Source organism: Maylandia zebra, linkage group LG12 (assembly GCF_041146795.1).
Source record: "Maylandia zebra isolate NMK-2024a linkage group LG12, Mzebra_GT3a, whole genome shotgun sequence".
Lineage (NCBI taxonomy): Eukaryota > Metazoa > Chordata > Actinopteri > Cichliformes > Cichlidae > Maylandia > Maylandia zebra.
The window spans coordinates 15,546,238-15,572,843 of NC_135178.1; the positions used below are offsets into that span (position 1 = coordinate 15,546,238).

The 26,606-nt window shown below is 40.2% G+C and overlaps 5 protein-coding genes across 6 annotated transcripts; 4 read left to right on the forward strand and 1 right to left on the reverse strand.

Annotated features, from left to right (window-relative positions):
• Positions 1-58: 58 nt before the first annotated feature.
• Positions 59-3,006, reverse strand: nkx6.3 (NK6 homeobox 3). The gene is made up of 3 exons (XM_004544278.2): positions 2,235-3,006; positions 1,489-1,658; positions 59-1,120 (listed from the first exon to the last, which is right to left on the reverse strand). Exons 1-3 carry the CDS (start codon positions 2,647-2,649, stop codon positions 890-892), a joined length of 816 nt encoding a protein of 271 aa, XP_004544335.1. The 5' UTR covers positions 2,650-3,006; the 3' UTR covers positions 59-889.
• A 2,968-nt stretch (positions 3,007-5,974) lies between these two features.
• Positions 5,975-8,396, forward strand: LOC101485869 (E3 ubiquitin-protein ligase NEURL3). Its single transcript, XM_004544279.3, has 4 exons — positions 5,975-6,076; positions 6,766-7,275; positions 7,404-7,547; positions 7,663-8,396. The coding sequence occupies exons 1-4, from the start codon at positions 6,019-6,021 to the stop codon at positions 7,824-7,826; spliced, it is 876 nt and encodes a 291-aa protein (XP_004544336.1). The 5' UTR covers positions 5,975-6,018; the 3' UTR covers positions 7,827-8,396.
• Positions 8,397-10,227: 1,831 nt separating this feature from the next.
• Positions 10,228-12,550, forward strand: LOC106676747 (E3 ubiquitin-protein ligase NEURL3-like). 2 transcript variants are annotated; one of them, XM_076890460.1, is made up of 4 exons: positions 10,228-10,317; positions 10,995-11,504; positions 11,639-11,788; positions 11,908-12,550. In XM_076890460.1, the coding sequence occupies exons 1-4, from the start codon at positions 10,278-10,280 to the stop codon at positions 12,066-12,068; spliced, it is 861 nt and encodes a 286-aa protein (XP_076746575.1). In that variant the 5' UTR covers positions 10,228-10,277; the 3' UTR covers positions 12,069-12,550. The 2 variants fall into 2 exon arrangements, with proteins under 2 accessions (XP_076746575.1, XP_076746574.1); XM_076890459.1 differs by having other exon boundaries at positions 10,251-10,335.
• A 3,466-nt stretch (positions 12,551-16,016) lies between these two features.
• On the forward strand, positions 16,017-18,656 carry LOC106676752 (E3 ubiquitin-protein ligase NEURL3-like). The gene is made up of 4 exons (XM_014413987.3): positions 16,017-16,116; positions 17,171-17,680; positions 17,816-17,974; positions 18,124-18,656. The coding sequence occupies exons 1-4, from the start codon at positions 16,059-16,061 to the stop codon at positions 18,297-18,299; spliced, it is 903 nt and encodes a 300-aa protein (XP_014269473.3). The 5' UTR covers positions 16,017-16,058; the 3' UTR covers positions 18,300-18,656.
• Positions 18,657-23,212: 4,556 nt separating this feature from the next.
• Positions 23,213-25,698, forward strand: LOC143421404 (E3 ubiquitin-protein ligase NEURL3-like). The gene is made up of 4 exons (XM_076890513.1): positions 23,213-23,225; positions 23,755-24,264; positions 24,400-24,558; positions 24,708-25,698. Exons 1-4 carry the CDS (start codon positions 23,213-23,215, stop codon positions 24,881-24,883), a joined length of 858 nt encoding a protein of 285 aa, XP_076746628.1. The 3' UTR covers positions 24,884-25,698.
• The last annotated feature ends 908 nt before the right edge of the window (positions 25,699-26,606 follow it).

A 26,606-nucleotide genomic window follows, 5' to 3' on the forward strand; every position in this document is an offset into this window, starting at 1 on the left:
TCACATTACAAAAGACAAAAAAAGACATGTCTGATAAATAATTAATTATAATTTAATGTGCACAGTAATGTTTTTTTTATATCATACACCTTGATATTTTTACAGTGTGGTTAAAAAGTAAGTATGAGTACAAAGCAAAGTCAAAGACCTGGATTTGAGCCAACTTCAAGCTAAAATGTAATTAAAGCAAACAAACTGTAGACGATTAAAACACTTTACAGCACGTCAGCACTGTCTGCTTACCTTTTATTGTTCCGGCCACACCCCCACCCCCACTTTTAAAAAGTCTACCTTTCTAGTTTGTTGGAAACCGTATACGTTAGAATGCGTGTCATATGATCACGCATTCTCTTCTCTGGCCTTTTTGTAACGATCACGGAAAATCTCCTTGTTCTTGGAAATTATACTCAAAAGTAAATTCAGAAAATTCACACTGCCTTTTAATTTTAGCGTCTACTTTAGGGGCGAAGGCTCTGTGATCTTAGTGTTTTATGGTATATAGAGTTTACTAAAGCATTTCGACAGCATTATGCAAGTCACACAAGGATTTAGAAGAGCTTTATTTTGAAATACGCATAACTGAAAACGACCCAGCTGTTCAAAATTGGAGTGCAGGAATAACTTAAGGTTACTTTCTGTGACATAAGTAACTGTGTAACAAGTCAGAGATATCGATTTTTTTACAGTAACTTTTTAAAGACTCTGCGTCAGTTCGACCTTTTAATGTTTTTTGTCGGGCCTTTTCCGATCATGCGAAACAGCTCAGCAGTTAAACGTATTGCAAACTAGTTTGAAATTTATTACAGCATGCATATGTGCTGAGAGAGTTTTATGCCTGTACGTGTGTCTCTGTGTGTGCCTGTGTAGCCTATAGCCTGCAGGAAGTGCATCAGATGTGGTGCGGCCCGAGGCGAAGGACAGAGAAAGCCCTGCGGTGTTTGCGCAGCAGCAATCGGATCTTATCGTCGTCAGAGTCGGGGTCTAGAGGCTTGTTGTACTCCTCGTCCTCCACCTCATTCTCCGAGGCCTCTCCGGCCGGCCCCGAGTGGTTGGTCTGTGTGGAGCTGGGCTCAGAGGCGCTCTTCTTCCTCCACTTGGTGCGCCGGTTCTGAAACCAAACCTGAAAACACACAACGCACGGGGGAGTTGTCATCTAACTCCTGTAGACCGGAGCCCTGCAGCTTATCGAGTATTCTTTTAAGCATTGTGTTACGTGAAAAGGTATGGAAAAATAATCTGTGTCCCCATTTCTGCTTGAGGGTGAGTATGTGCTGGTATATGATCTGCAGATTTCTATCGCTGCACTTGAATTTACACACGACATGTATGCTTTTTTTATGTGGCAGCTTTCAAAACAAGTCAACACTACTGGGTATAAAAAACAAATATACCACAAGGAATATATATCAGTGGAACTGTCGAACACACACAAAAATAAAAATCTTATTTACACTCATCTCAAATGTAAGCAGATTCTGGCGACGTTACCTTGACTTGTGATTCAGTCATTCCCAGAGAATAAGCCAGTCTCGCTCTCTCTGGCCCTGCCAAATACTTTGTCTGCTCAAAAGTTTTCTCCAGAGCAAATATCTGATGTCCACTAAATGTCGGCCTGGTGTGTTTTTTCCTGCTGGACATCTCCCCAAGAGGACCACTGCCTGAAAAAAATAAAAAATAAAAACACATTACAGGAAACGGATGTATGACACAGGACTGAATTTCTGCCTGAAATGCCACAGCATTTTGGCTCATTGCTCAGGGAAAAAAATGACCACATATATATTTCCCTCATAGACTGCATGTATTTGTTGTTTATACACTGAACCGAAGTAAAATGTCTCCATTTGTGAATTAAATGAAACATAATTTTTCAATCATCTACATAATTGAATGAAATCTTTTGAATGAATATTTGACATGTTTATTAAATAAATTGTTTTTAAAAGATCTGTTTGTATTTTCCTTTAGTCTGCACAACCTCTAATAAACAACAGATTGTTACATAAATGGATTTTCAAGGTTTTAATACAAAAAGAGAGAAAAAGTTTTAGTCATATCAAAAATCTAACCTCGAGTCTGAACTCAATAGATAACAAGTTTATAACAGATCTGATTCTGAAATTTGTGTATTTACTGGATAATGTTTCCATTTTTAAAGTGGAAGATCAGAGTGTGATGACAGTGCTGAGGAGCTGCTGCTGCTGCTGAGCCCGCTCTGCAGTATTTAGACTCACTGTTGGTGCACTGCTGCCTCCCTCCTCTCCACTCACAGCTGCTTTCTGCCCAGCAGTTTACACTGCGACTCTTCATCGGGCACTCAGCGCCGGGTTTGGAGAAGCCGCCCAGTGAGGAATTGTAGTCTCGATTGTAGTACATGGAAGTGCTGGTGACAGAGGGGCTGAACCCCCCCATGCTGGAGTATCCGGGCAGCAGGGTGGCGGTGCCCGAGGAGCCCACCCCGACCATGGAGCGGCTCAGGATGTCACTGATGCCATGAGGCGTCCCTGGCTGCAGCTGGCTGTTCAGGCCCGGGCTGAGCTTGTAGAAGGAGTTGGGCATTGAGTACTGGCACACTGGTGCCTTGATGTCTGAGGGGAACTGGTTGAGGCTGTTGTTAAACAGGAAAGACCCCTGGATGTTTGGATCCATGGGAAGTCTGGTAACTCTTCCTCTAGGTCTTATCAACACATCCAATGAGATCCAAGTAGAAAAAGATATTTGGTGGCCAAAGAACGAGCTCTCTCACCAGCAGATGAGGTCGGAGTTTGGTACCACACCCTCCGTCTCCAGATAGTCAAACAATTAGGAACACGAGCAGCAAAGTCTCTGATCTTTGTCAAAGTTGCCACCACATCCGAAAAATAAACTTCACTCGCACATTTGATTTCTTCTTATCCACAGCTTGGCATGTGATAGCTCCATATCTGAAGTCTCCTGCGAGTCCTCTGGACACGGATTTTAGTGTTCTCCGAAAGACATATGCCTCCCGCTGGCTCCCTCCTCAGAAATCATAAATAAGCAGTATCTGGAAATGGAGTGGCACCTTGATAAAGATAGGCCACATTAGAATGCAGCTTGGGATTGGCCTGGGTCTCGCAGCATTAATGCCATTCTATTGGCTCCTCGGTGAAAGCCAAGCCTTTTATTGGAAGGCAGCAGATTAATAGCGTTTTGAACAGGTGGAGTGGGAACAAGTTGATTTTTTGATGGCCTGCCATGTGTGAGTGCAGCTGGAGTGAAGAGGAGGAGTGGAGGAAGGGTTCCCCTGTTTCCTAGTTTGATAGCAGAACAGTCCAGTTTTGTATATAGAAAATGTTAAATGTTTGTTGTATATTATATAATTATAAAATGAAAAACTAAACATAAAGACTTGGTTTACAGATAGACATTCTTAAATCTGTGATGTGTGAGGATTTGGTCTATCATTATTTATTTTCCTCTTTCCTATTCCTATTTATAAATCTATTTACCTCCACCGAGGCATTATCAGAAAGGTGATCAATCTAAGCACCACCCTTAGTCAAATATATACTCACTGGCCACTTCATTAAGTACACCTCTACAACTGCTGGTTAATACAAATATCTAACAGCCAGTTACCAGGCAGCAACTCAGTGAACTGAAGCATGTAGATGCGAGTAAGACAATATGTTCAAAGCAAGTATTGAAATGGAGAAGAAAGATGATTTACATGAGTTTTGAGGCTTTTGAGGCTGGTTCTGAGGGAGTCTCTTCCTGTTAAAATGCCATTTTCCTTCCCACAGTCACCAAGTGCTTGCTCATAAGTAGGTTGTTTTATTGTTGGGGTTTTCTCTGTATTATCGTGAGGTCTTTATAAAGCACCTAGAGGCAACTGTTTTTGTGATTTGGTGCCATAGAAATGAAACGGGATTGAACTGAATTGCCATTATAAGATTCTGCTGAGACATTTGGTCAGAATTTGGCATGAAAACAAAATGAAACCATGGATCCATCCTGGCTTCTTGTTGTTGGTAGGATATTTTCTTGGTTTTGAACCCCTTAGTGCCAAGTGACATGATTTAAACTCCACAGCCTACCTGAGTGTTGTTATTCACAACATTTGTTCCTTTATAACCACAGTACACACATGTTCTGGTGGGTGTCACAGAGCTCAAATAATCTCAAACTGGTTTCTTGAACATGAAAATGAGTTCACTGTACTCACTTGGCCCCCGTAGTCACCAGATTTCATTTTAATAGAACACCTTTGACATGTGGTGGAACAGGAGCTTTGCATCAAGGATGCACAGAAACGATGTTGCTGCAGATTTGACAGTGTGGGCCAAAATCTCTGAAGAACATTTTTAGCACTTTGTTGAATTAGGACACTGAGAATTAAGGGAGGAAAAAAAATGCAGTAAAGTTGCTCCTGTGGCCCAGCATCTTACAGAGTTTTACTTTAATTTGTCGCACATCTATATCTTTAATCTCTTTAAACAAAATGTGTCTTACACAGAGTTGTCAGGCAAAGGACATTGGTTAAATTAAATGCCATATTCACTGGCAAAATCTCATTTCTTATTTTATTTATCAGTGTAATAATGTGTCATGTAATCCACTCTGTTTTTGCACATTAACAAACTATTGAGGAGGACAGGCAACTGTGTCATTTAACTATGTGGCATAAAAAAAAACCCATCAGATTTTATAATCATGCAAATGAATTGTTGTGATTTATATTAGAGTTATTCTGTGGACTTGTTTCTGGGAAACAGCAGCAGCACAGTGGCTGCTTTGAAAAGAGTTAATGACTCAGGCAGACCTTGGTTTCTGTGTTGCAATAGCTTTAGCACAATTTCCTCACCCATTATCATGTAGGTTAAACATGTCCTGTGGGAGGACTATTTCCGGCCTCATATCTGGACTTTTCTTTTTCGTGTTTCTTGGAATTTCTTTAACTATTTGATTACAGTTTAATAATAAACCTTTATGTAAACTTACAGATATCAGGTTATGACTTTTATTATTTGTATTTTTTTGTTTTTTAAATAAAGTACTCAATGCTTTAAGTGCATGACATATAGAAAGTATTGCATTCTTAACCCAATAGGCGCAAAATACAAGTTGAATGACATAATTAGTGCACACAACACGCTCTTCTCATTTCACAATCAGTTTTACACGTTGGAACACATCGCTGCTTTTACGTACAGTCTATCAGTGACGAAATGTTGGGATTTTCTTGGGAAAAGGGGGAGAGCTGGTAAATTTCCGAACGTCATGATCTCACAGCTGTTACAAGCTATAATTTCGTCCTGTCACGGGACCTGAGCAGCCAATCATAGCGCCTGTAGAGGGCGACACATCCGCTTTAGAGATTAATCACAACCAGCCAGAGATGTGTAATGAAGCGTCACGTGCTTTCATTGCAGGCATGTCTAGATTCTCCTTTAAGTTCACACTCACAGTCATTCCGGAAATAATATGTTTGATATGGTGAAAAATTTCCATGATGCAAATCTTAAAACAAGATAATATAATTGGTATTTAATGTGTTTAATGGGAAGGAGGCTCCACTGCATTTCTGATAGAAACAGCAGTGAGTGCAGCATGTTAAGTGAAGAAAACGATACTGAAAAATCTTTTTGAGACAGTGATACAGGACCAAACACATTCTTATTCGTCATGAACATTGTCTTTTGTCCTAAGCCACAAAATAATTACAGATAATGAAAATGAAACTAGTTGCACGTGAGCAGAATTCACACAAATCATAATGTGTCTGTGTGCTTTTTTGTTTGAACTTTTACTCCAAAGGTCAGTACCTAAAAAGAAATCACGAGACAAACAGTAATCTATGGGGGAAAAAAACCAAAAAACTACCCTGGTCTTTTTTTTTTCGGGGGGGATTTTAGGTGAATTTCCAAAGTATGGCTCCTCCCTCACTCCCGTCCGTCCCACTTCTTTAACTTGTCATGCTGGAATTGTTTCTGTTTCCAAACCACATGTGCTCCAGACCAACACACAGACGCGATCACATCTTCTATTCAGACGCATATGAGAAATATTACTTATCTCTTCAGGATGGTGAAGGAGAGCAACAACACGAACTCCGGTAAGTCCTTATAGAGAATTTGATGCATAAAAAGCAACAAGAAAAAGTTGTAATTGATTTTACTAAATGAAAGAGCAATGCAAATTCAATTTCACATGTTAGTAGCATTTTTTTTTCTTTTTGTGTGTAAAAGATATTTTCTAAACTGTTGATTAAGAAATGTTTTATGGCTGTGGCACCACTGCAGATAAGAGAGGGAGAACAGAAAGTTTATATTTTACAGGAAATGGTCTGCTTGTTACTGATGAAGGTATACACAATAACTGTGTGAGTCACACCTGCAAGATAAATCTTTGAAACTGCAGACGAAGCTGACTGCAACTCACCTTTGACAGATAGATGAGGCAACTTGTAGAGTTCGCTTTAAGCTTAAGGTTACTAAGCGTGGATGAAACTTCATGTACTAGTCAAAAGTGAACACTCTTGAACTACTATATTAGTTACGTTAACATGATTTAAAGTATAATTACTAATACATAGATCAAATATTAACAAATAAAATTTCACAAGAATGTTTTGTTAAAGTAAATGATCACACTCACACAGCTTGAATCTGACTGATGATAGATCATAGAACCTGTTAATTAACCATTAAATGCAAGTATATTGTTACAGTAGTGATTTTCATTTACTAAACCATGTTCTGCCTGTAAAATAATTTGTTGTGTTTGTGTTTTTATTCTTTGTAGTTCTCCAGTCAGAGGTGTCACACAGATGCAGTCTGCTCTGTCTCGGTCCTCTGAACTTCCACCGTCAGGCTGTGGGAGAAAAGATCTGCCTGAGTCATGGAGGTCGACTCGCAGAGAAGACTGAGGCCACGTTCAAGAATGGGCTGGTGTTCAGCAGCCGTCCAGTGAGAGTCCAGGAGAGGATTCGTCTGAGAGTGCAGAGGGATTCATTCATCTGGGATGGAGCTCTGCGTGTGGGCTTTACCAACGTGCCACCCTCAGCCAGATCTCTACCTTTGCCCTGCATGGCCATTCCTAACCTCACTGACAAGCCTGGACACTGGGCTGTTCCACTGGATGAATCTGTTTGTGAAGCAGGTTCAGAGCTGGAGTTTTGGGTTTCTCGTGGTGGCAGCATATACGTAGCTGTCAACAACAGGCCGTGTAAGAAGCTAACAGGAGTGAACCTCAGCCAGCCGCTGTGGGCCATGATAGACATCTACGGGCAGACGTGCTCCATTTTGCTCCTAGGCAAGTTCACTAGAACCACAGTTATATTTGCCTTACAGCAGCTTTTCTCGGTGTCCAAAGGCACAGCATGCTCTGACAGTGATAAATGTCTGAATGCCTATTAAAACATTTTTTTCTCTTTGCTGCAGGTTCAGAGAAACGTGAGCTGTTTTGCACTAGAAGATCGTGTCCTCCACCTGAATCTCTCACTTCACTTGCTGGTTCAGTTTCTGATGTTTCAGACTTCACTGATGATGACTGCATCTCCTGTCTTGACACAGAAGTCCCAACAGGTAAAAAGAGTTCCTTTAAACATTGCTGATTTCAGTTGCACATTTCACACAGAGTGTGGTCTCATTTCCTGATGTCACATTTTTCTAATTCAGGATCTCTCTCTTCTGCTCACAGATATAACCTGTGCGGTGTGCATGGTGAAAGAGGCCAGAATCACACTGCCGTGTGGCCACCGGTGTTTATGTAGACACTGCAACTCCAGAGTTTTTCAGGAGTTTGGCACCTGCCCGCTGTGTCGACACAAGATCAGAGCTCCATCGGCAGAGGAGCTGGTCTGAGCTCCGAGACAGAAGCCAGAAATCACCAAAGAGAAGTTACAGAGTGACTGTAACAGTGAAAATACTGCACTAAATGCAAAATCTGCTGCTATTTCTATATTATTTATAATGATAACTTTGTCTGTACAGCGTACTTTTCTACCTCGATGTAAATCTTAAAGCAGTGTTGTATTTTTGTCTAAAAATTGTAATGTGTTGATGGTAAAAAAGATAAACTCTGTTATGTTTTAAGGGTTAAAAATAACCTCAAAAACAATATTTTTCAATGAAGCGTGTTTTGGAAAAGAAGCATCTGTCTACAGCTCATATCTCTACAGTCAGGAATGAGCGGACGTGAAAATAAATGTTGGTTTTCAGATAAGAGCAGACTGTGTGGCTGATAATAGAAAAACTACACTCCCAAATCACTGATCAGGTCATGTTGTGGCCACCAAACATAACCATAGCGATCTTAATTTAACACAAACACATTTTTTACCTTTTAATTCACAAACATGTGTTTATATAATTCTTTAAATGTGAAAGTAAATGAACCTAGTTCCATCATTACTTGATTTTTACATATTTCAATATTTATAAAATGTTTCATCAAACTAAAAATAAATAATCAGAGTGAATTATTACATAAAAGTGGTCAAAATAAACTGAAACAGCAAATATTTGTTTGCACTTTGTCCTTGAAGGCTAAAATTAACACAATCAGACATGTTTGTGCTGCCTTTGAGTTTGTGTTCAGTACTTAAAGTTGGTGTTTATGAGTAAAAACTAACAATATTAAATCAATCTGTGAACAGAAAACGTAACAACAGTAAGACCTTTGGTGTGAGCAGAAATGGGCAGTAACGCATTTAAGGTAACGTGCTTTCAAGTAATGAGTAAAGCAAGGGATTACTATTGCAAAAAAAGTAATTAGATTACTGTTACTTTCCTGTAAGCACGCTGCGTTACTAAACCGTGATTTTGTTCGCGGGAGTGTCTCGTGACAATGACGTACGAGCGTGCGACGCCCGTGGCAACAACAGATGTGTGTTGATCAGCAATGGATAATATGAAGTGTGGGAGACAGTACGGCCATCCAGCGTTTAAAACGTGGACGTACTGACCTTACTTTGAGTTTGATTCCGTAAAAAGTGACAAAAACATTAGCTTCCACTGTACACACTGAACAGGAATGTGAAATTCACAGAGAAACCCCGGCATCCCCCCACTGACATGACCGCTGCAGCATCAGGCAAACCTCCGCCTGCTCCACTCCTGCTAAACAGGTGAAAATAGACTCAAGAGTGACAGGACTTAGTGCCACTGAATCTTTGATTCTATTTATTTATTGCTGTGTTTTACTTGCATCTATTTGAAAGAGTGAATATAAACACAAAAAAATAATTTTATTTTATATGCTGGAATATGCAGAAAGTAGGTTAAAAAAATGTCTCCAAGTCAAAGACTTGCATGTATAATTTTTGCTTAATGCAATATGCATAAAGTTAAAAGATTAAAACTAATAAAACAATTTTTAAAAGAGACTTTTTCACTTGATTCAATTTTATATGATGGATTTTGCAGAATAAATAGAATTGGGATAAAATGTCTATTGCTTTATTAGATATTCAAGTTGTGTAACTAAGTAATAAAGTAAATAATTACTTTTGAAAAAAAGTAACCAGTAAAGTAACAGGATTACTTTCAGTAGTCACTAATTAGTAACTAATTACTATTTTCAAGTAACTTGACCAACACTGGTCTTTAGGTTTCCTGATGTCTTCATTTAGCTGATATTGGCGCTCCAACACACCCAACTGTGAACACAAGTTAAAATTTAGATGACCATAAATGTTGGTATGTCCACTGTAACAAAGAGCTCAAAAAAGCCCCAAATTCAGGACTCCGAACTCTTGGAAAAATTCCAAATTCAAAAACTTTAAATCCAGACGATGGTCGTTTCAATCATTTTGTGGATTCAAACCATTCAGGAGGAGCAGAGGATGCCTGAAATCCAAAAAACTGGCAAAAGATCTACAACATGTATAAAATAGAAGAAAAGTTCAAACTTGAATTCAAAAGGGGAATAAAAGAAAATTAGAACGACAGCAGCAATACGTCACTACTGAAAGAACAACACAGGAAATAGGAGAAGCCACAGAGGTGGTACAGATGATTAAATAATTAAAATAATTTTCTCAAACCAAGGTGGAGAATCTGACGAAACTAACAAGGGTGCAAAGAACATTGGAATAAAAAAATAAAAGAGGAAATGACTAATAATCAAATCACCAAATTATGTTATTGTTCACATCAGGTAATTTTCCAAACTTTGGTGCCTCCCTCTGTCCCTCCCCATTCCCTTTACTGGTGATGCTGGGCGTGTGTTCATACTTCACGTACTTCATCATTCAAAGGTAGTTAACACTCATGACTTGATGACTCTCAACCTCATCATCCATCAGGACTCGCATGACAAGATTTATTTGCACCTTCAAGATGGCAAGAGAAAGTAAGAACAAGAACGCTGGTAAGTCTTTACAGAGAATTTTATATCTTAGTTTGATAAAGGAATCATTATCAAGATGATGTTTGGTTGCAAAAATCAACTTACAGCAGCTCATTTCATTCTTTTACAGAAACATCATATAAAAACAAGACAATGCAAAAGTAAACATTGAAAAACAGCAAAGTGCCATAAAGCAAGTGATTAGCAAATGAGTTCAAAGACAGAGTGCTAATAATGAGCTGCACACTGAAGTTTCTTATAAAAAGAAACTAGAAGCTTTGTTTCTTTGGAAATTAAAATCTTTCCAATGATGATAAAACACAGAAAACAAATCAACACAGGCCATCTAGTGGACTGAGACGGCAACACAGACTTCACCAAACAAACACTGCAATCTCCAGCACTGAATTTCTCAGCTTGGATGAAGTCCAGACCAAACAAGCTTCTTTGTGAAACCACAGCAGTTTTCTGTTTACATGTTTATCTATTTCTAGACTATTAAGAGGAAACTTTGGCTTTAAATGTATTATTAAATATGAAGCAATAACTTTGATATGTAGCTTCTTTTAATTAAGTAAATGTGATATGTCACCTACCTGAAAAATGTGCAGTTAAAAAATCTTGAATAAATCTTAGGACACAGACATGGTTTCATATGTTTCCATTTTCTATCTTTGTAGTTCTTCAGTCAGAGGTGTCACACAGATGCAGCTCACGCTGTCTTGGTCCTCTGACCTTCCACAATCAGGCTGTGGGAGAAAAGGTCCGCTTGAGTCATGGAGGTCGACTCGCAGAGAAGACTGAGAACACCTTCAAGAATGGGCTGGTGTTCAGCAACCGTCCAGTGAAGATCCAGGAGAAGATTCATCTGAGAGTGCAGAGGGATTCGACCAACTGGGAGGGAGCTCTGCGTGTGGGCTTTACCACTGTGCCACCCTCAAGCAGATCTCTACCCCTGCCCTGCATGGCCATCCCCAACCTCACTGACAAGCCTGGACACTGGGCTGTGCCTGTAAATGAATCCTACTGCCAAGCAGGTTCAGAGCTGAAGTTTTGGGTTTCTCATGGTGGCAGCATATACGTAGCTGTCAGCAACAGGCGGTATAAGTGGCTGACAGGAGTGGACCTCAGCCAGCCTCTGTGGGCCATGATAGACGTCTACGGCCAGACGCGCTCCATTTTACTCCTAGGCAAGTTCAACTACAGTTATATTTGCCTTACAGCAGGTTTTTCCTGTTCTGTGAAGGCACAGCAATTCCCATGTTCTGACAGCGATAAATGTTGTCTGAATGACTTTTAAAATATTATTTTCTCTGTGCTGCAGGCTCAGAGAAAAAAGATCTATTTTGTACCAAAAGATCCTGTCCTGCACCTGAACCCCTCACCTCACCTGATGCTTACAGCCACTTTGGTTCAGTTTCGGACTTCAGTTGTGATGACTGCATTTCCTGTCTTGACATGAAAATGCCAGGAGGTGAAAACAGTCCCTTCAAAAGTCGCTATCTGATTTCAGTTGCACATTTCACACAGAGTGTGGTCTCATTTCCTGATGTCACATTTTTCTAATTCAGGATCTCTCTCTTCTGCTCACAGATATAACCTGTGTGGTGTGCATGGTGAAGGAGGCCAGAATCACACTGCCGTGTGGCCACCGGTGTTTATGTAGACACTGCAACTCCAGAGTTTTTCAGGAGTTTGGCACCTGCCCGCTGTGTCGACACAAGATCAGAGCTCCATCAGCTCTGATCTTGTGAGTAGTGGTGTGTTTCAAGTCTGGTCTGAGCTCCTAGACAGAAGCCAGAAATCACCAAAGAGAAGTTACAGAGTGACTGTTACAGTGAAAATACTGCACTAAATGCAAAATCTGCTGCTATTTCTATATTATTTATAATGATAACTTTGTCTGTACAGTGCACTTTTCTACCTCGATGCAAATCTTAAAGCAGTGTTGTATTTTTGTATGTCTGAAAATTGTAATGTGTTGATGGTAAAAAACATAAACTCTATTATGTTTTAAGGGTACATGCTGTAACAAAACCCTCAAAAACAATTTTTTTCAGTGAAGTGTGTTTAGGAAAAGAAGCATCTGTCTACAGCTCATATCTCTACAGTCAGGAATGAGCGGAAGTAAAAATAAATGTTGGTTTTCAGATAAGAGCAGACTGTGTGGCTGATTGTAAGAACAGAAATGTGCTACAATGTGTTCATTTCCAAACGTGCATTTGTGTTTGCACGTAGGAAGAATAATGATGCAAATATGCATAAAAAAATTACACTCTCAAATCACTGATCAGGTCATGTTGTTGTCACCAAACATTACCCTTTATCCTTTAACATTTTTACCCTTTAATCTACAAATATACGTTTATATGAAATCCACTTGTCCACTCCGGTGCTATGTGCGCTGGTGTGTTGACCTCCTAACTATAATAAGAACTTTATACAAGACTTTTCTGAATTCTTGGCTGGTGTTCTACCAAAATATGACAGTGTTTTAATCATACGAGATTTTAATATTCATATTTGCTGTTTAGATACCCCACTGACCAATGATTTTTTTAAACCTTATAGACTCCTTTAATCTTGTCCGGTCAGTCAAAGGCCCAACTCACGAACGCGGTCATACCCTGGTTCTCGTACTCTCTTACGGCCTATCAGTCACTGACACTGAAATCTGTAATATACATTTTTCGGACCACATGCCTGTCCTATTTGAGTTTCCCTTTTCAGGTCAGCCTGGTAGATCTGTTGTGCCCAAGCTCCGATCTTGCACGATTAATTCAAATACAGCAGATCGCTTTGCCCATTCCTACAAAAATCTAAATCCGGCATCACCTACTGACAGTACCACTCATTCGACCACTGATAGTCTGCTTTCCTTGTTCAGCTCAGCTTGTCTGGAAATACTGGATTCCATTGCTCCTTGTACCACTAGGTATCTAAAACCTAAAACCCAACCGTGGTTAAATAATGACACCAGGGAATGCAGACGGGCATGTAGAAAAGCGGAAAGAAAATGGAAAAAATACCATCTCCAAGTGTCGTTTGAGGCACTTAGAGAATCCCTGTCAAGTTGCCAGAAAGTTGTAAGAGCAGCTAAAATAAAATACTTTTCCAAGATCGTGTCCAACAACTGTCATAAACCTCGGATTTAATTTGGTATTATAAACTCAGTTCTTAATCCTCCCACTGCTGATCCTCATATAGCAGTGAACATAAGTTGGAATCTAATGAAATTCTTCATTAATAAAATTGTAGATATTAGATCCCACATTATTCCTCCCATTTCTGACCCAGGTGTTTATACTCCAACCTTGGCTGTTTTTGATCACTTCGAGCCAGTATCCCTTTCATTACTTAATGAAGTTGTCAGAAACTTGAGACCTTCAAAATGTACCCTGGATATCATTCCACCTAGGTTACTGAAAGATGTTTTTTGACACTGCTGGTACATGTCTTAACAGTTAAGCCCTTTCTCTGTTTCAGAGATTTTGAGAAAGCGATCCATGCCTTCATCTTATCTCGCCTCGACTTCTGTAATAGTATCTACTCTGGTTCACCTCTTCATCAATCGGTCGACTGCAGCTAGTTCAAAACGCTGCAGCACGGCTCCTAACTGGCACACGCAAGCGAGATCATATATCTCCTATACTTCCATCACTACACTGGCTGCCAGTCAGCTTTCGAACTGACTTTAAGATCTTAACACTTGTTTTTAAGTCGTTGCATGGACTAGCCCCTACACATCTTGCTGATCTCCTAACCTGGTATTCTCCCCCAAGATCCTTGAAGTCTGCAGACCAAATGCTTTTTGTTATCCCTAGGTCCAAATTAAAACATAGAGGAGACTGGGCATTTGCTGGGACTGCCCCCAAACTTTGGAATACATTGCCTTTGCATATCAGATCCTCCCCAACACTGGATACTTTTAAAAGTCGTCTAAAGACCCATTTTTAATCTCTGGCTTTTGGTTCTTCATGAGTTTGTTACTATTATTCTTTTTTTATGATTTTATTCTCTTTTTAAGGATGTTATTCTCTTCTAAAACACTATTCAGTTTTTTTATGTTTATTGCCTTGTCCATTTTATTGTACAGTACTTTGGTCAACACCTGTTGTTTTAAAAGTGCTATATAAATAAACTTGAACTCGAACTTGAACTATATAATTATTTAAATGTGAATGTTTGGATTTGGATCGAAGTCATCAGAAATGTCGATATGCCCACTTGGAAAAAGCCCCACATTCAGGACTCCAAACTCTCGGAAAATTCAAAACCTTTAAATCCAGGCGATGGTCCGTTTAGTCATTTTGTGGAATCAAACCATTCAGGAGGAGCAGATGAAGCCTGAAAACCAAAAAACAGGCAAAAAATCTAAAACATGGAGAGAGTGAAAAAATAAGGTTGAGGAAAGAAATGAGACTAGAGGGATAAAACAAACATGCTCAAACTTGAAATCAAAAGAAAAAACATGGAAAGGACAACATGGCAAATGGGGGAAACCACTGAGGTGGTACAGGTGAGAGAACAGCAAAACATGAGAACTTAGTGCAACAAGCAACTCCTCTTGAAAGGCCAGGGCTGTAGTCATAGGGGCGTTGTTAAAACCCCCAAAAAGTGTGTTGTACAGCTCACTCCATACCCTCTCATGTAATATATTGTTCTTGGTATGGTTTGTAAAAGGAAAGAAATAGACGACTGTTAAAACTCTGATTAAGTGACACAAAAACAAGACAATCCAAACATAAGCATTAAAAAGCTGCAAAGTGCCGTAAAGCAATTAGAGTTCAAAGAAAGAGTGCTAATAATGAGCTGCACACTGAAGTGTTAAATGATGGCGATAAGAAAAAGAAACTACAAACTTTATGGTTCTGTGGAAATAAAAATCTTGTCACTGACGATAAAACACTGACAAGGTACCTGCGTGTGGGTGTGTCACATCAGCAAAACAAATCAAGACAAGCCATCTAGTGACTAAAACTGCAACTCAGACTTTACCAAAGAAACGCTGCAGTTTCCAGCATTGACTTTAATTTCTCATCTTGGATGAAGTCCAGATCTTCACATTCTTCTCTAAAGTGAAAGCACAAGAGTTTGCTAGTTTCATTATGACTTATTACATGTTTAACTACTGTATATCTACACTGCTAAGAGGTAACTTTGGATATATTTTCCACAATTTACATTTATTAAATAAACATGAAGAAAAGATTTTGAATACGTAGTTTGTTTTATTCAGCTAAAGCCATATGAAGTATATCACCAACTCAACAACAAACTTGTATTATTATTATAAAACATTAAATGTAACTATAAAAAATAGAAGAAATGTTTCAATTTTCGTGTTTTAGATTTTTTCTATTGCATTTGCTATTGTGATGAGTGATTGCAAGATTAGACTCATGTGACATTTCAAACTGGAAGAGCCATAGAGATGTTACATGTACACACTGAATGGCAATCAGCTGATTAAAACAACAACAAACTACTGGAGGGAAATGCACAAAGAGAAGATACTAAACTAACAAGGGTGGAAAGGAAACTGGGAATCCACAATAAAAGCCCAGATCACCAAGTTTTGTTATTGTACACTTCAGGTAAATTTCCAAACTTTGGTGCCTCCCTCTGTCCCTCCCCTTTGTCTGGGTGTGTTTCTGTTTTCAAACCTCACGTACTCCATGATTAAAAGGTAGTCAACACACCTGACTTGAGGACACTCGACCTCATCATGCATCAAGACTTGTATGACAAGTTTTTTCTACATCTCCAAGATGGCAAGAGAAAATAAAAACAAGAACTCTGGTAAGTCTTTAGAGAGAACTATATTTCTCAGTTTGATAAACAAATCATTATCAAGCTGATACTTAGTTGCATAAATTAACACATAACAGCTGTTTATGTACTTTTATTGTAATACACAGTAAGGGGGTGCAAAATGCTGCAGCTCAAAAGATTTTGCAAATTTCCCCAAATCTAGCATGTGCTCCAGTGCAGCACCAGTTTTGTCATTTAAGAAGTAGTATCCCTGTTAAGACAACACAATACAAAGCAAAGTGCCAAATAATGAACTAAGTTTACCACTCAGACAACTTGTACCAAACAAATGCAACTTTGTGCAACGACTTTAGCTCGTCAGCTTGAAAGACGTCCAGATTTCCGCATGCTTTGCAAAAACAAGAGTGCGGGAGTTTGCTAGTTTTATTCTGACTTATTTATATGTCTGCTTTTGTACTGTTAAAATGAAAATGAAATTTTGGCTACAGTTTGCACAATTTAACTTTAATATGAAGTATTAAAAACAGCTTGACATATGTAGCTTCTTTAATCCAATTAATATGGCAATTCACCTATTAACACAGCATTATTTTTATTTTTATTAGTATTATTATCATTATTATTATTTTATAAGAATGAAAATTATAAAAATTTGCGACATGACCAATTGACCTTTAAACTGAAAAAATCTTTGTTGAACTTTTTAAAATTTTAAACCTCATTTCAATTCAAGTCTGTCCTGTATCTAGCAAGTGAAAATAAAAATAAAATAAAATAAACAATAAAAGGTGAATCAAATAGACCATTACGGCAAGGCTGTGATGGTCAATTTGGTAAAGTAAATCCGTTGGGCATCTTTCCTCGCCTTAAGACAATAATTCTGATGGCAAAAGAACCAAACGGGACAGGCAAAAAAAAAACCCCAACCTAATTTCAGTTAAAAAAAATAGTTTTGAGGTTCCTACACATCACAAATGTAAGGGACACTTATTGTTATTGTGATTGTTGCTATTAAGTAATTCTCTGGAAATAACATGATTTGACATCAACATTCATAACTGTGTGTTTTTATTCTTTGTAGTTCTTCAGTCAGAGGTGTCACACAGATGCAGTCTGCTTTGTCTTGGTCGTCTGAACTTCCACCGTCAGGCTGTGGGAGAAAAGGTCCGCTTGAGTCATGGAGGTCGACTCGCAGAGAAGACTGATAACACCTTCAAGAATGGGCTGGTGTTCAGCAACCGTCCAGTGAGAGTCCAGGAGAGGATTCGTCTGAGAGTGGAGAGGGATTCGATCAACTGGCAGGGAGCTCTGCGTGTGGGCTTTACCACTGTGCCACCCTCAAGCAGATCTCTACCCCTGCCCTGCTTGGCCATCCCCAACCTCACTGACAAGCCTGGACACTGGGCTGTGCCTGTAAATGAATCCTACTGCCAAGCAGGTTCAGAGCTGGAGTTTTGGGTTTCTCATGGTGGCAGCATATACGTAGCTGTCAGCAACAGGCAGCACAAGTGGCTGACAGGAGTGGACCTCAGCCAGCCGCTGTGGGCCATGATAGACATTTACGGGAAGACGCGCTCCATTTTACTCCAAGGCAAGTTCACTAGAACCACAGTTTTATCTGCCTTACAGCAGGTTTTTCCTGTTCTGTGAAGGCAGAGCATTTCATATGCACTGACAGCAATAAACAATGACTAACTGTTGAAATATGCTTTTGTCTTTGCTGCAGGCTCCAAAAAAACAAAGCTCCTTTGCACTAGAAGATCCTGTCCTGCACCCGAACCGCTCATCTCACCTGATTCTTACAGTCACTTTGGTTCAGTTCCTGATGTTTCAGACTTCAGACCTGATGACTGCATGTCCTGTCCTGACATGGAAATCCCAGCAGGTAAAAACAGTCCCTCCAAACATTAATGTCTGATTTCCGTTGCACATTTCTGACCACAGAGTGTGATCAGTGAAATCAGTTGTAATAGTGTGGTCTCACATATGCCTGATGTCGCATTTGTAATTAGAGTCTCTCTCTTCTGGTTATAGATAACGTCTGTGTGGTGTGCATGGTGAAGGAGGCCAGAATCACACTGCCTTGTGGCCACCGGTGTTTATGTAAACACTGTGACTCCAGAGTCTGTCAAGAGTTTGGCACCTGCCCGCTGTGTCGACACAAGATCAGAGCTCCATCAGTAAAGGAGAGGCGGTTTATAGACGTCTAAGCTCTGACACACCAGCCAAGAATCACCAAATATAAACTACCGACACACAGTGAATGGCACTTATTATGACGCTTTGTCATGTTTGGCTTTTCTGTTTTGTTAAACATGTAAAAATTTCAGAGTGATGAAATGTCCTCAAATTCATGTAAAGATGTCAAACTGGACTATTTTTATGTAAATATTGCAATTAAGTCAGTATGTGACGAGACAAAATATTGCACTAAGTGCAAAATATGTATGTATGTGAATATGTAAAATAGCATTATAACAAAAAATTTCTGTACAGTATATTTTATAGGTTGGTGTAAATCTTAAAGAGATGTTTGATTTTCATAAACTCGTTTTGTCTTAAAATTGTTATAGTGTTTGTGCTTTGGAAAGAAAACATAAATAACCTTGTTTCAATCATCATATTTTCTTCTCTAATGTGTTTTTAAGGATGTTGCTATAAGAAATAAATCAATAGCAGTGCATATTAAATAGAACATGTTGGGGGATAAAGAAATACACACGTGTGAACAGCGGTTAAACATACCTTAAAGATTAACAAGAGAACCAAATTGCAGTCATGACTGAACTGAACTATAAATAAATGGAGGGCATCATATAAGAAGAGACAGAGTAGCTTGAAAACAAAAGCTTGCTTGGAACACAAGAGCATTTTCAAACACTTAGTTGTGTCAAGACATCGCAGGAATAATGATGCTAAAGCAAAAAACGAAACTTTCAATCCAGCGATCAGGTCATGTTGTGGTTAGCAAAGATTACAAACAATCTCGCATTTTGTTTTTCAATAATTAATTGTACAATAAAGCATGCAATAAGAAATTCATTAATTCAAAACAATTATTTTTTATTTTCATGAATAAATTACGTGTTGCGTGGAGATCAGGGGCAGTACCTGTGGACTGGCAGACCGGGGTGGTGGTCCCCATCTTTAAGAAAGGGGGACCGGAGGGTGTGTTCCAACTACAGGGGGATCACACTCCTCAGCCTCCCTGGGAAAGTCTATGCCAGGGTGCTGGAAAGGAGAGTTCGTCCGTTAGTCGAACCTCGGATACAGGAGGAACAATGCGGTTTTCGTCCTGGTCGCGGAACACTGGACCAGCTCTTTATCCTCTCCAGGATACTTGAGGGTGCATGGGAGTTTGCCCAACCAGTCTACATGTGTTTTGTGGACTTGGAGAAGGCATTCGACCGTGTCCCTCGGGGTGTCCTGTGGGAGGTGTTGCGGGAATATGGGGTGTCTGGCCCATTGCTACGGGCCATTCGATCCCTATACAACCGTTGCAAGAGCTTGGTTCGCATTGCCGGCAATAAGTCGGACTCGTTCCTGGTGGGTGATGGGCTCCGCCAGGGCTGCCCTTTGTCTCCGGTTCTGTTCATAATTTTTATGGACAGGATTTCTAGGCGCAGCCAAGTGGCGGAGGGCTTTCGCTTTGGTGGCCTCAGAATCTCATCTCTGATTTTTGCAGATGATGTGGTTCTGTTGGCTTCATCGGGTGAGGGCCTCCAGCTCGCACTGGAACGGTTCGCACCGAGTGTGAAGCAGCGGGAATGAGGATCAGCACCTCCAAATCTGAGGCCATGGTTCTCAGCCGGAAAAGGGTAGAGTGCCCACTCCGGGTCGGGGATGAGTTCCTGCCCCAAGTGGAGGAGTTCAAGTATCTCGGGGTCTTGTTCGCGAGTGATGGGAGAAGGGAGCCGGAGATCGACAGACGGATTGGGGCTGCAGCTGCAGTAATGCGGACGCTGCACCGGTCCGTCGTGGTGAAGAGGGAGCTGAGTGTAAAAGCGAAGCTCTCAATTTACCGGTCGATCTACGTCCCTACCTTCACCTATGGCCACGAGCTGTGGGTAGTGACCGAAAGAACGAGATCGCGGATACAAGAAATGAGCTTCCTCCGAAGGGTGGCTGGCCTCTCCCTTAGAGATAGGGTGAGAAGTTCGGCCATCAGGGAGGGGCTCAGAGTAGAGCAGCTGCTGCTCCACATCGAAAGGAGCCAGCTGAGGTGGTTCGGGCATCTGACAAGGATGCCCCCTGGGCGCCTCCTGGGTGAGGTGTTCCAGGCATGTCCCACCAGGAGGAGGCCCCGGGGCAGACCCAGGACACGCTGGAGAGATTATATCTCTCGGCTGGCCTGGGAAAGCCTTGGTATTCCCCCGGATAAGCTGGAGGAGGTGGCTGGGGAGAGGGAGGTCTGGGCCTCTTTGCTTAGGCTGCTGCCCCCGCGACCCGGCCCCGGACAAAGCGGATGAGGATGGATGGATGGATGAATAAATTAATGAACAATACAAAGAATTATAAATAAATATTCCTAAATAAACTACTATTCATAAATATTTCATATATAAAAGGGATTTATGTCAAATGAAGGCTGTGTGCAGGCAGGAATAGAGGACCCAATGTGCAGACTCACAGAGATGAATATGAACTCAGAACTCAGCTTTAATGCTACACAGCAAAAGAACAGAAAACTAACTAAACTTCAAATATTAACAAAAGAAAAACAGGCTAACCGGCAGAACACAGTATAGTAAGATGGAGACCACAGCACAGACAAAGGAAAACACAGCGCTTAAACACACAGAGGAGCAATCAGGGAATGGGGGACAGAAGGGAAACACGCTGGGACAGATCAGGCCTAACGTGACAAGGGAAGCAAAACACATTAACATAAGACACAGACCTTCAGAGTAAAACAGGAAACTTATAGACACAGACTCAGAAGCAGAGACAGACACTGCAACAGTGGGAACACAGAGACGTGGGACCAGGGCAGACATGAAGACACAGACTGGACACAGAACAATGGCAGATTGATTTTCAACAGCTCTTAACAAAAGAAAAGGACCCAGAACATCAGACATGTGTGAAGTTCAAGTTCCTGAACCACAAATTCAGGGCCATCTAGTGGACTGTTTTAGACTGCAGCTCACCCTCTGACAATCAAATGCAGCAGCTTCCAGCTTTTGTTTCAGTCCAGACCTTCATCTGCCTCTTTATAGTAAAACATGGTAACTTCCTGGTTTCTTTATTACTTTTTTATGATTTAATCTGTTTTATAATCACACTAAAATCATTTCAGAAGTATAAAAGAAGTATAAAAAAAGTATATGACTATATGACTAACCAGCATCTCACTGTGACATCCAAACATGAAAACGTTACGCTTTTACCTTCCTTTTTGTCAAAAGGTGCTGGCAGAGGGAACTGTAGAAACATTACAACCCCTGCCAATATCTGTTATTAATTTGCTCTGGCGCAGATGTCTGATAACGCTCTCACTGATCATTCCTGTGTTTTCTCTGAGATAAGTCTCTCCATGCACAGATGCTCAGTAAATTCGATGAAGCCCAGAAAACATTAGTGAATTATATTTGTAGGCATGAAGGTGATTTTCAACCATAATGAAAATATGTGGTCATATTTGAAAAACAAACAATATTTTATTGTACACTTAATTATTTGATGTGTGTGACTCCTTTGGCTCCATACAGGTGGTGGTCGAGGCCTCTTCTTTGATGAATGCTCTTTTTCCAAGAATTTTAAAAACAATTACTTATATTTTATGATTTCATATTTTTGATTTTAAATTTGATCCATTGTATCAATTCATAATTTTAAAAAGTAATGTCCAATAACTATTTTTTATAACTGGTCCCACCTTTAATTTGCAGACAAAAAAATGCAGTAAAAGAAACTAGAAAAAAAGGGCAACTACAGCAGGCAGCAGAGGGTAACAGCTCTCTTCTGTTGTGCATCAGGCCATATAACAGTAAGAAGGGTAAGGGAGATTTATTATCACCTGAAAACTCTATGTAAAAATAATGAATACAAATACCATTGTCTCCGTGCGAACTTATAATTCTGTAGGAGTCTGCTGGGTTTGAATTTTGATGTGATAGACATCTGCATCAGTGTATCAGTGTTAAAATAAATAAATTCATAAGCATGTAAAGGGACTGCTAATGAGCTCAGCTTATTTATCTTGTAAAAACCTATGTGCCCTTTGCTGGCTCAAGCACCTGCTCTCCAAAATCTCTGTGCAAAATTGTGGTTCTCAACAGGTCAATCTTAACATTCAAAAGGAAAAAGACCCAGGACATCAGACACATGTGAAATCCAAGTTCCTGAACTAGAAATTCAGGGCCATCTAGTGGACTCTTTTAGACTGCGGCTCATCCTCTTACAATCAAATGCAGCAGTTTCCAGTTTTCTCTTTAAGTGCTGTCTTCAGATAAAGTCCAGACCTTCCTGTGCCTCTTTAAAGTACAAACACAGGCTCTTCCTAGTTTCATTATTGTTTGTTCATGAATTCTTCTATTTTTATAATCACACTAAAATCATTTTCAAAAACATAAAAGCTCAATAAGACTGTTACTGTGAGTGTCCTGATGTCCTCACTCAGCTCAGACATTGAACTGTGAATGGAGGTTAATGACATCATCAGAATGTACAGTCACTTCCCCAGCCCCTCCTCTTTTCCTTTCCTGGTTATGCTGGGAGTGTTTGTGTTTTCAACCCAGATGTGGAAACTATAAAGGAGCACACACACTATCATCCATCAGGACTCAGCTGACAAGTATTATTTACAACTTCAAAATGCCATGGTCACGCTCTATAAGGATTTTTAAATGTAAGTTACAGAGCTGCTTTATATATCAGTTTGGTAAATCAATAACTATTATACCCAAATCAACAAATGTCAGCTGTTTCTATATTGTTACTAGACTAAACAGTTATTTATATTATATGAAAACAAGCAACATAATTGACTTTGGAAATTATAGTGCATAAATATGAGAAACAGATGTTTTTCACTTGCAATTTTGAAGAATGTAAAATCTGCTGTTATCTATTGAAATAAATCCATGAAAACTGAATGAAAACAATAAAGAATATATGAAAAATGGCAAAGTACTGTAAGGATTAGCAAACGACTGCAAAAAAATTTCTTAATTATAAGCTGTGAATTAAATGCAAAAATCTTTAAAGATAAAGTTTATATTTTAGAGGAAATGCTTATTGCCAAAGATAAAGTGCAAACACAATAACTGTGTGAGACATAAACAATGAATAATCACAGGCCACCTAGTGGACATTGAATGCAACTTAGTTCACTTTATTTAATGATCAGGATGAAGTCCAAAGTGTCACATCATTCTCAAAAGTGAAAGCACAGGAGTTTGCAAATTTTATTACGACTTGTTTACAAGTTTATTAGCTTTTATTATTGCACTAAAATCTTTTTCAGAAACATCTTAAAGGTGTAAAATAAGCTCATGACAGAAAACCTTGTCACATTATTTTCAGTTATCTTTTATTAATAGTAAGTCAGACTACTAATTTTCCATTAAACCATTAAATGTATGCATGATATTTAAGCATCTGATCACATGCAAAGAAATATTTTTATATCAGCACTAATAAGTTTTATTTAATTCTGTGTAGTTGGCAAGTCAGAGGTGTCACACAGATGCAGCTCACGCTGTGTCAGTCCTCTGTCCTTTGACAGTCAGGCTGTGGGAGAAAAGGTCCGCTTGAGTCATGGAGGTCGACTCGCAGAGAAGACTGATAACACCTTCAAGAATGGGCTGGTGTTCAGCAACCGTCCAGTGAGAGTCCAGGAGAGGATTCGTCTGAGAGTGGAGAGGGATTCGATCAACTGGCAGGGAGCTCTGCGTGTGGGCTTTACCACTGTGCCACCCTCAAGCAGATCTCTGCCCCTGCCCTGCTTGGCCATCCCCAACCTCACTGACAAACCTGGACACTGGGCTGTGCCTGTAAATGAATCCTACTGCCAAGCAGGTTCAGAGCTGGAGTTTTGGGTTTCTCATGGTGGCAGCATATACGTAGCTGTCAGCAACAGGCAGCACAAGTGGCTGACAGGAGTGGACCTCAGCCAGCCGCTGTGGGCCATGATAGACATTTACGGGAAGACGCGCTCCATTTTACTCCAAGGCAAGTTCACTAGAACCACAGTTTTATCTGCCTTACAGCAGGTTTTTCCTGTTCTGTGAAGGCAGAGCATTTCATATGCACTGACAGCAATAAACAATGACTAACTGTTGAAATATGCTTTTGTCTTTGCTGCAGGCTCCAAAAAAACAAAGCTCCTTTGCACTAGAAGATCCTGTCCTGCACCCGAACCGCTCATCTCACCTGATTCTTACAGTCACTTTGGTTCAGTTCCTGATGTTTCAGACTTCAGACCTGATGACTGCATGTCCTGTCTTGACATGGAAATCCCAGCAGGTAAAAACAGTCCCTCCAAACATTAATGTCTGATTTCCGTTGCACATTTCTGACCACAGAGTGTGATCAGTGAAATCAGTTGTAATAGTGTGGTCTCACATATGCCTGATGTCGCATTTGTAATTAGAGTCTCTCTCTTCTGGTTATAGATAACGTCTGTGTGGTGTGCATGGTGAAGGAGGCCAGAATCACACTGCCTTGTGGCCACCGGTGTTTATGTAAACACTGTGACTCCAGAGTCTGTCAAGAGTTTGGCACCTGCCCGCTGTGTCGACACAAGATCAGAGCTCCATCAGTAAAGGAGAGGCGGTTTATAGACGTCTAAGCTCTGACACACCAGCCAAGAATCACCAAATATAAACTACCGACACACAGTGAATGGCACTTATTATGATGCTTTGTCATGTTTGGCTTTTCTGTTTTGTTAAACATGTAAAAATTTCAGAGTGATGAAATGTCCTCAAATTCATGTAAAGATGTCAAACTGGACTATTTTTATGTAAATATTGCAATTAAGTCAGTATGTGACGAGACAAAATATTGCACTAAGTGCAAAATATGTATGTATGTGAATATGTAAAATAGCATTATAACAAAAAATTTCTGTACAGTATATTTTATAGGTTGGTGTAAATCTTAAAGAGATGTTTGATTTTCATAAACTCGTTTTGTCTTAAAATTGTTATAGTGTTTGTGCTTAGACAATGGAAAGAAAACATAAATAACCTTGTTTCAATCATCATATTTTCTTCTCTAATGTGTTTTTAAGGATGTTGCTATAAGAAATAAATCAATAGCAGTGCATATTAAATAGAACATGTTGGGGGATAAAGAAATACACACGTGTGAACAGCGGTTAAACATACCTTAAAGATTAACAAGAGAACCAAATTGCAGTCATGACTGAACTGAACTATAAATAAATGGAGGGCATCATATAAGAAGAGACAGAGTAGCTTGAAAACAAAAGCTTGCTTGGAACACAAGAGCATTTTCAAACACTTAGTTGTGTCAAGACATCGCAGGAATAATGATGCTAAAGCAAAAAACGAAACTTTCAATCCAGCGATCAGGTCATGTTGTGGTTAGCAAAGATTACAAACAATCTCGCATTTTGTTTTTCAATAATTAATTGTACAATAAAGCATGCAATAAGAAATTCATTAATTCAAAACAATTATTTTTTATTTTCATGAATAAATTACATGTTGCGTGGAGATCAGGGGCAGTACCTGTGGACTGGCAGACCGGGGTGGTGGTCCCCATCTTTAAGAAAGGGGGACCGGAGGGTGTGTTCCAACTACAGGGGGATCACACTCCTCAGCCTCCCTGAGAAAGTCTATGCCAGGGTGCTGGAAAGGAGAGTTCGTCCGTTAGTCGAACCTCGGATACAGGAGGAACAATGCGGTTTTCGTCCTGGTCGCGGAACACTGGACCAGCTCTTTATCCTCTCCAGGATACTTGAGGGTGCATGGGAGTTTGCCCAACCAGTCTACATGTGTTTTGTGGACTTGGAGAAGGCATTCGACCGTGTCCCTCGGGGTGTCCTGTGGGAGGTGTTGCGGGAATATGGGGTGTCTGGCCCATTGCTACGGGCCATTCGATCCCTATACAACCGTTGCAAGAGCTTGGTTCGCATTGCCGGCAATAAGTCGGACTCGTTCCTGGTGGGTGATGGGCTCCGCCAGGGCTGCCCTTTGTCTCCGGTTCTGTTCATAATTTTTATGGACAGGATTTCTAGGCGCAGCCAAGTGGCGGAGGGCTTTCGCTTTGGTGGCCTCAGAATCTCATCTCTGATTTTTGCAGATGATGTGGTTCTGTTGGCTTCATCGGGTGAGGGCCTCCAGCTCACACTGGAACGGTTCGCAGCCGAGTGTGAAGCAGCGGGAATGAGGATCAGCACCTCCAAATCTGAGGCCATGGTTCTCAGCCGGAAAAGGGTGGAGTGCCCACTCCGGGTCCGGGATGAGTTCTTGCCCCAAGTGGAGGAGTTCAAGTATCTCGGGGTCTTGTTCGCGAGTGATGGGAGAAGGGAGCCGGAGATCGAC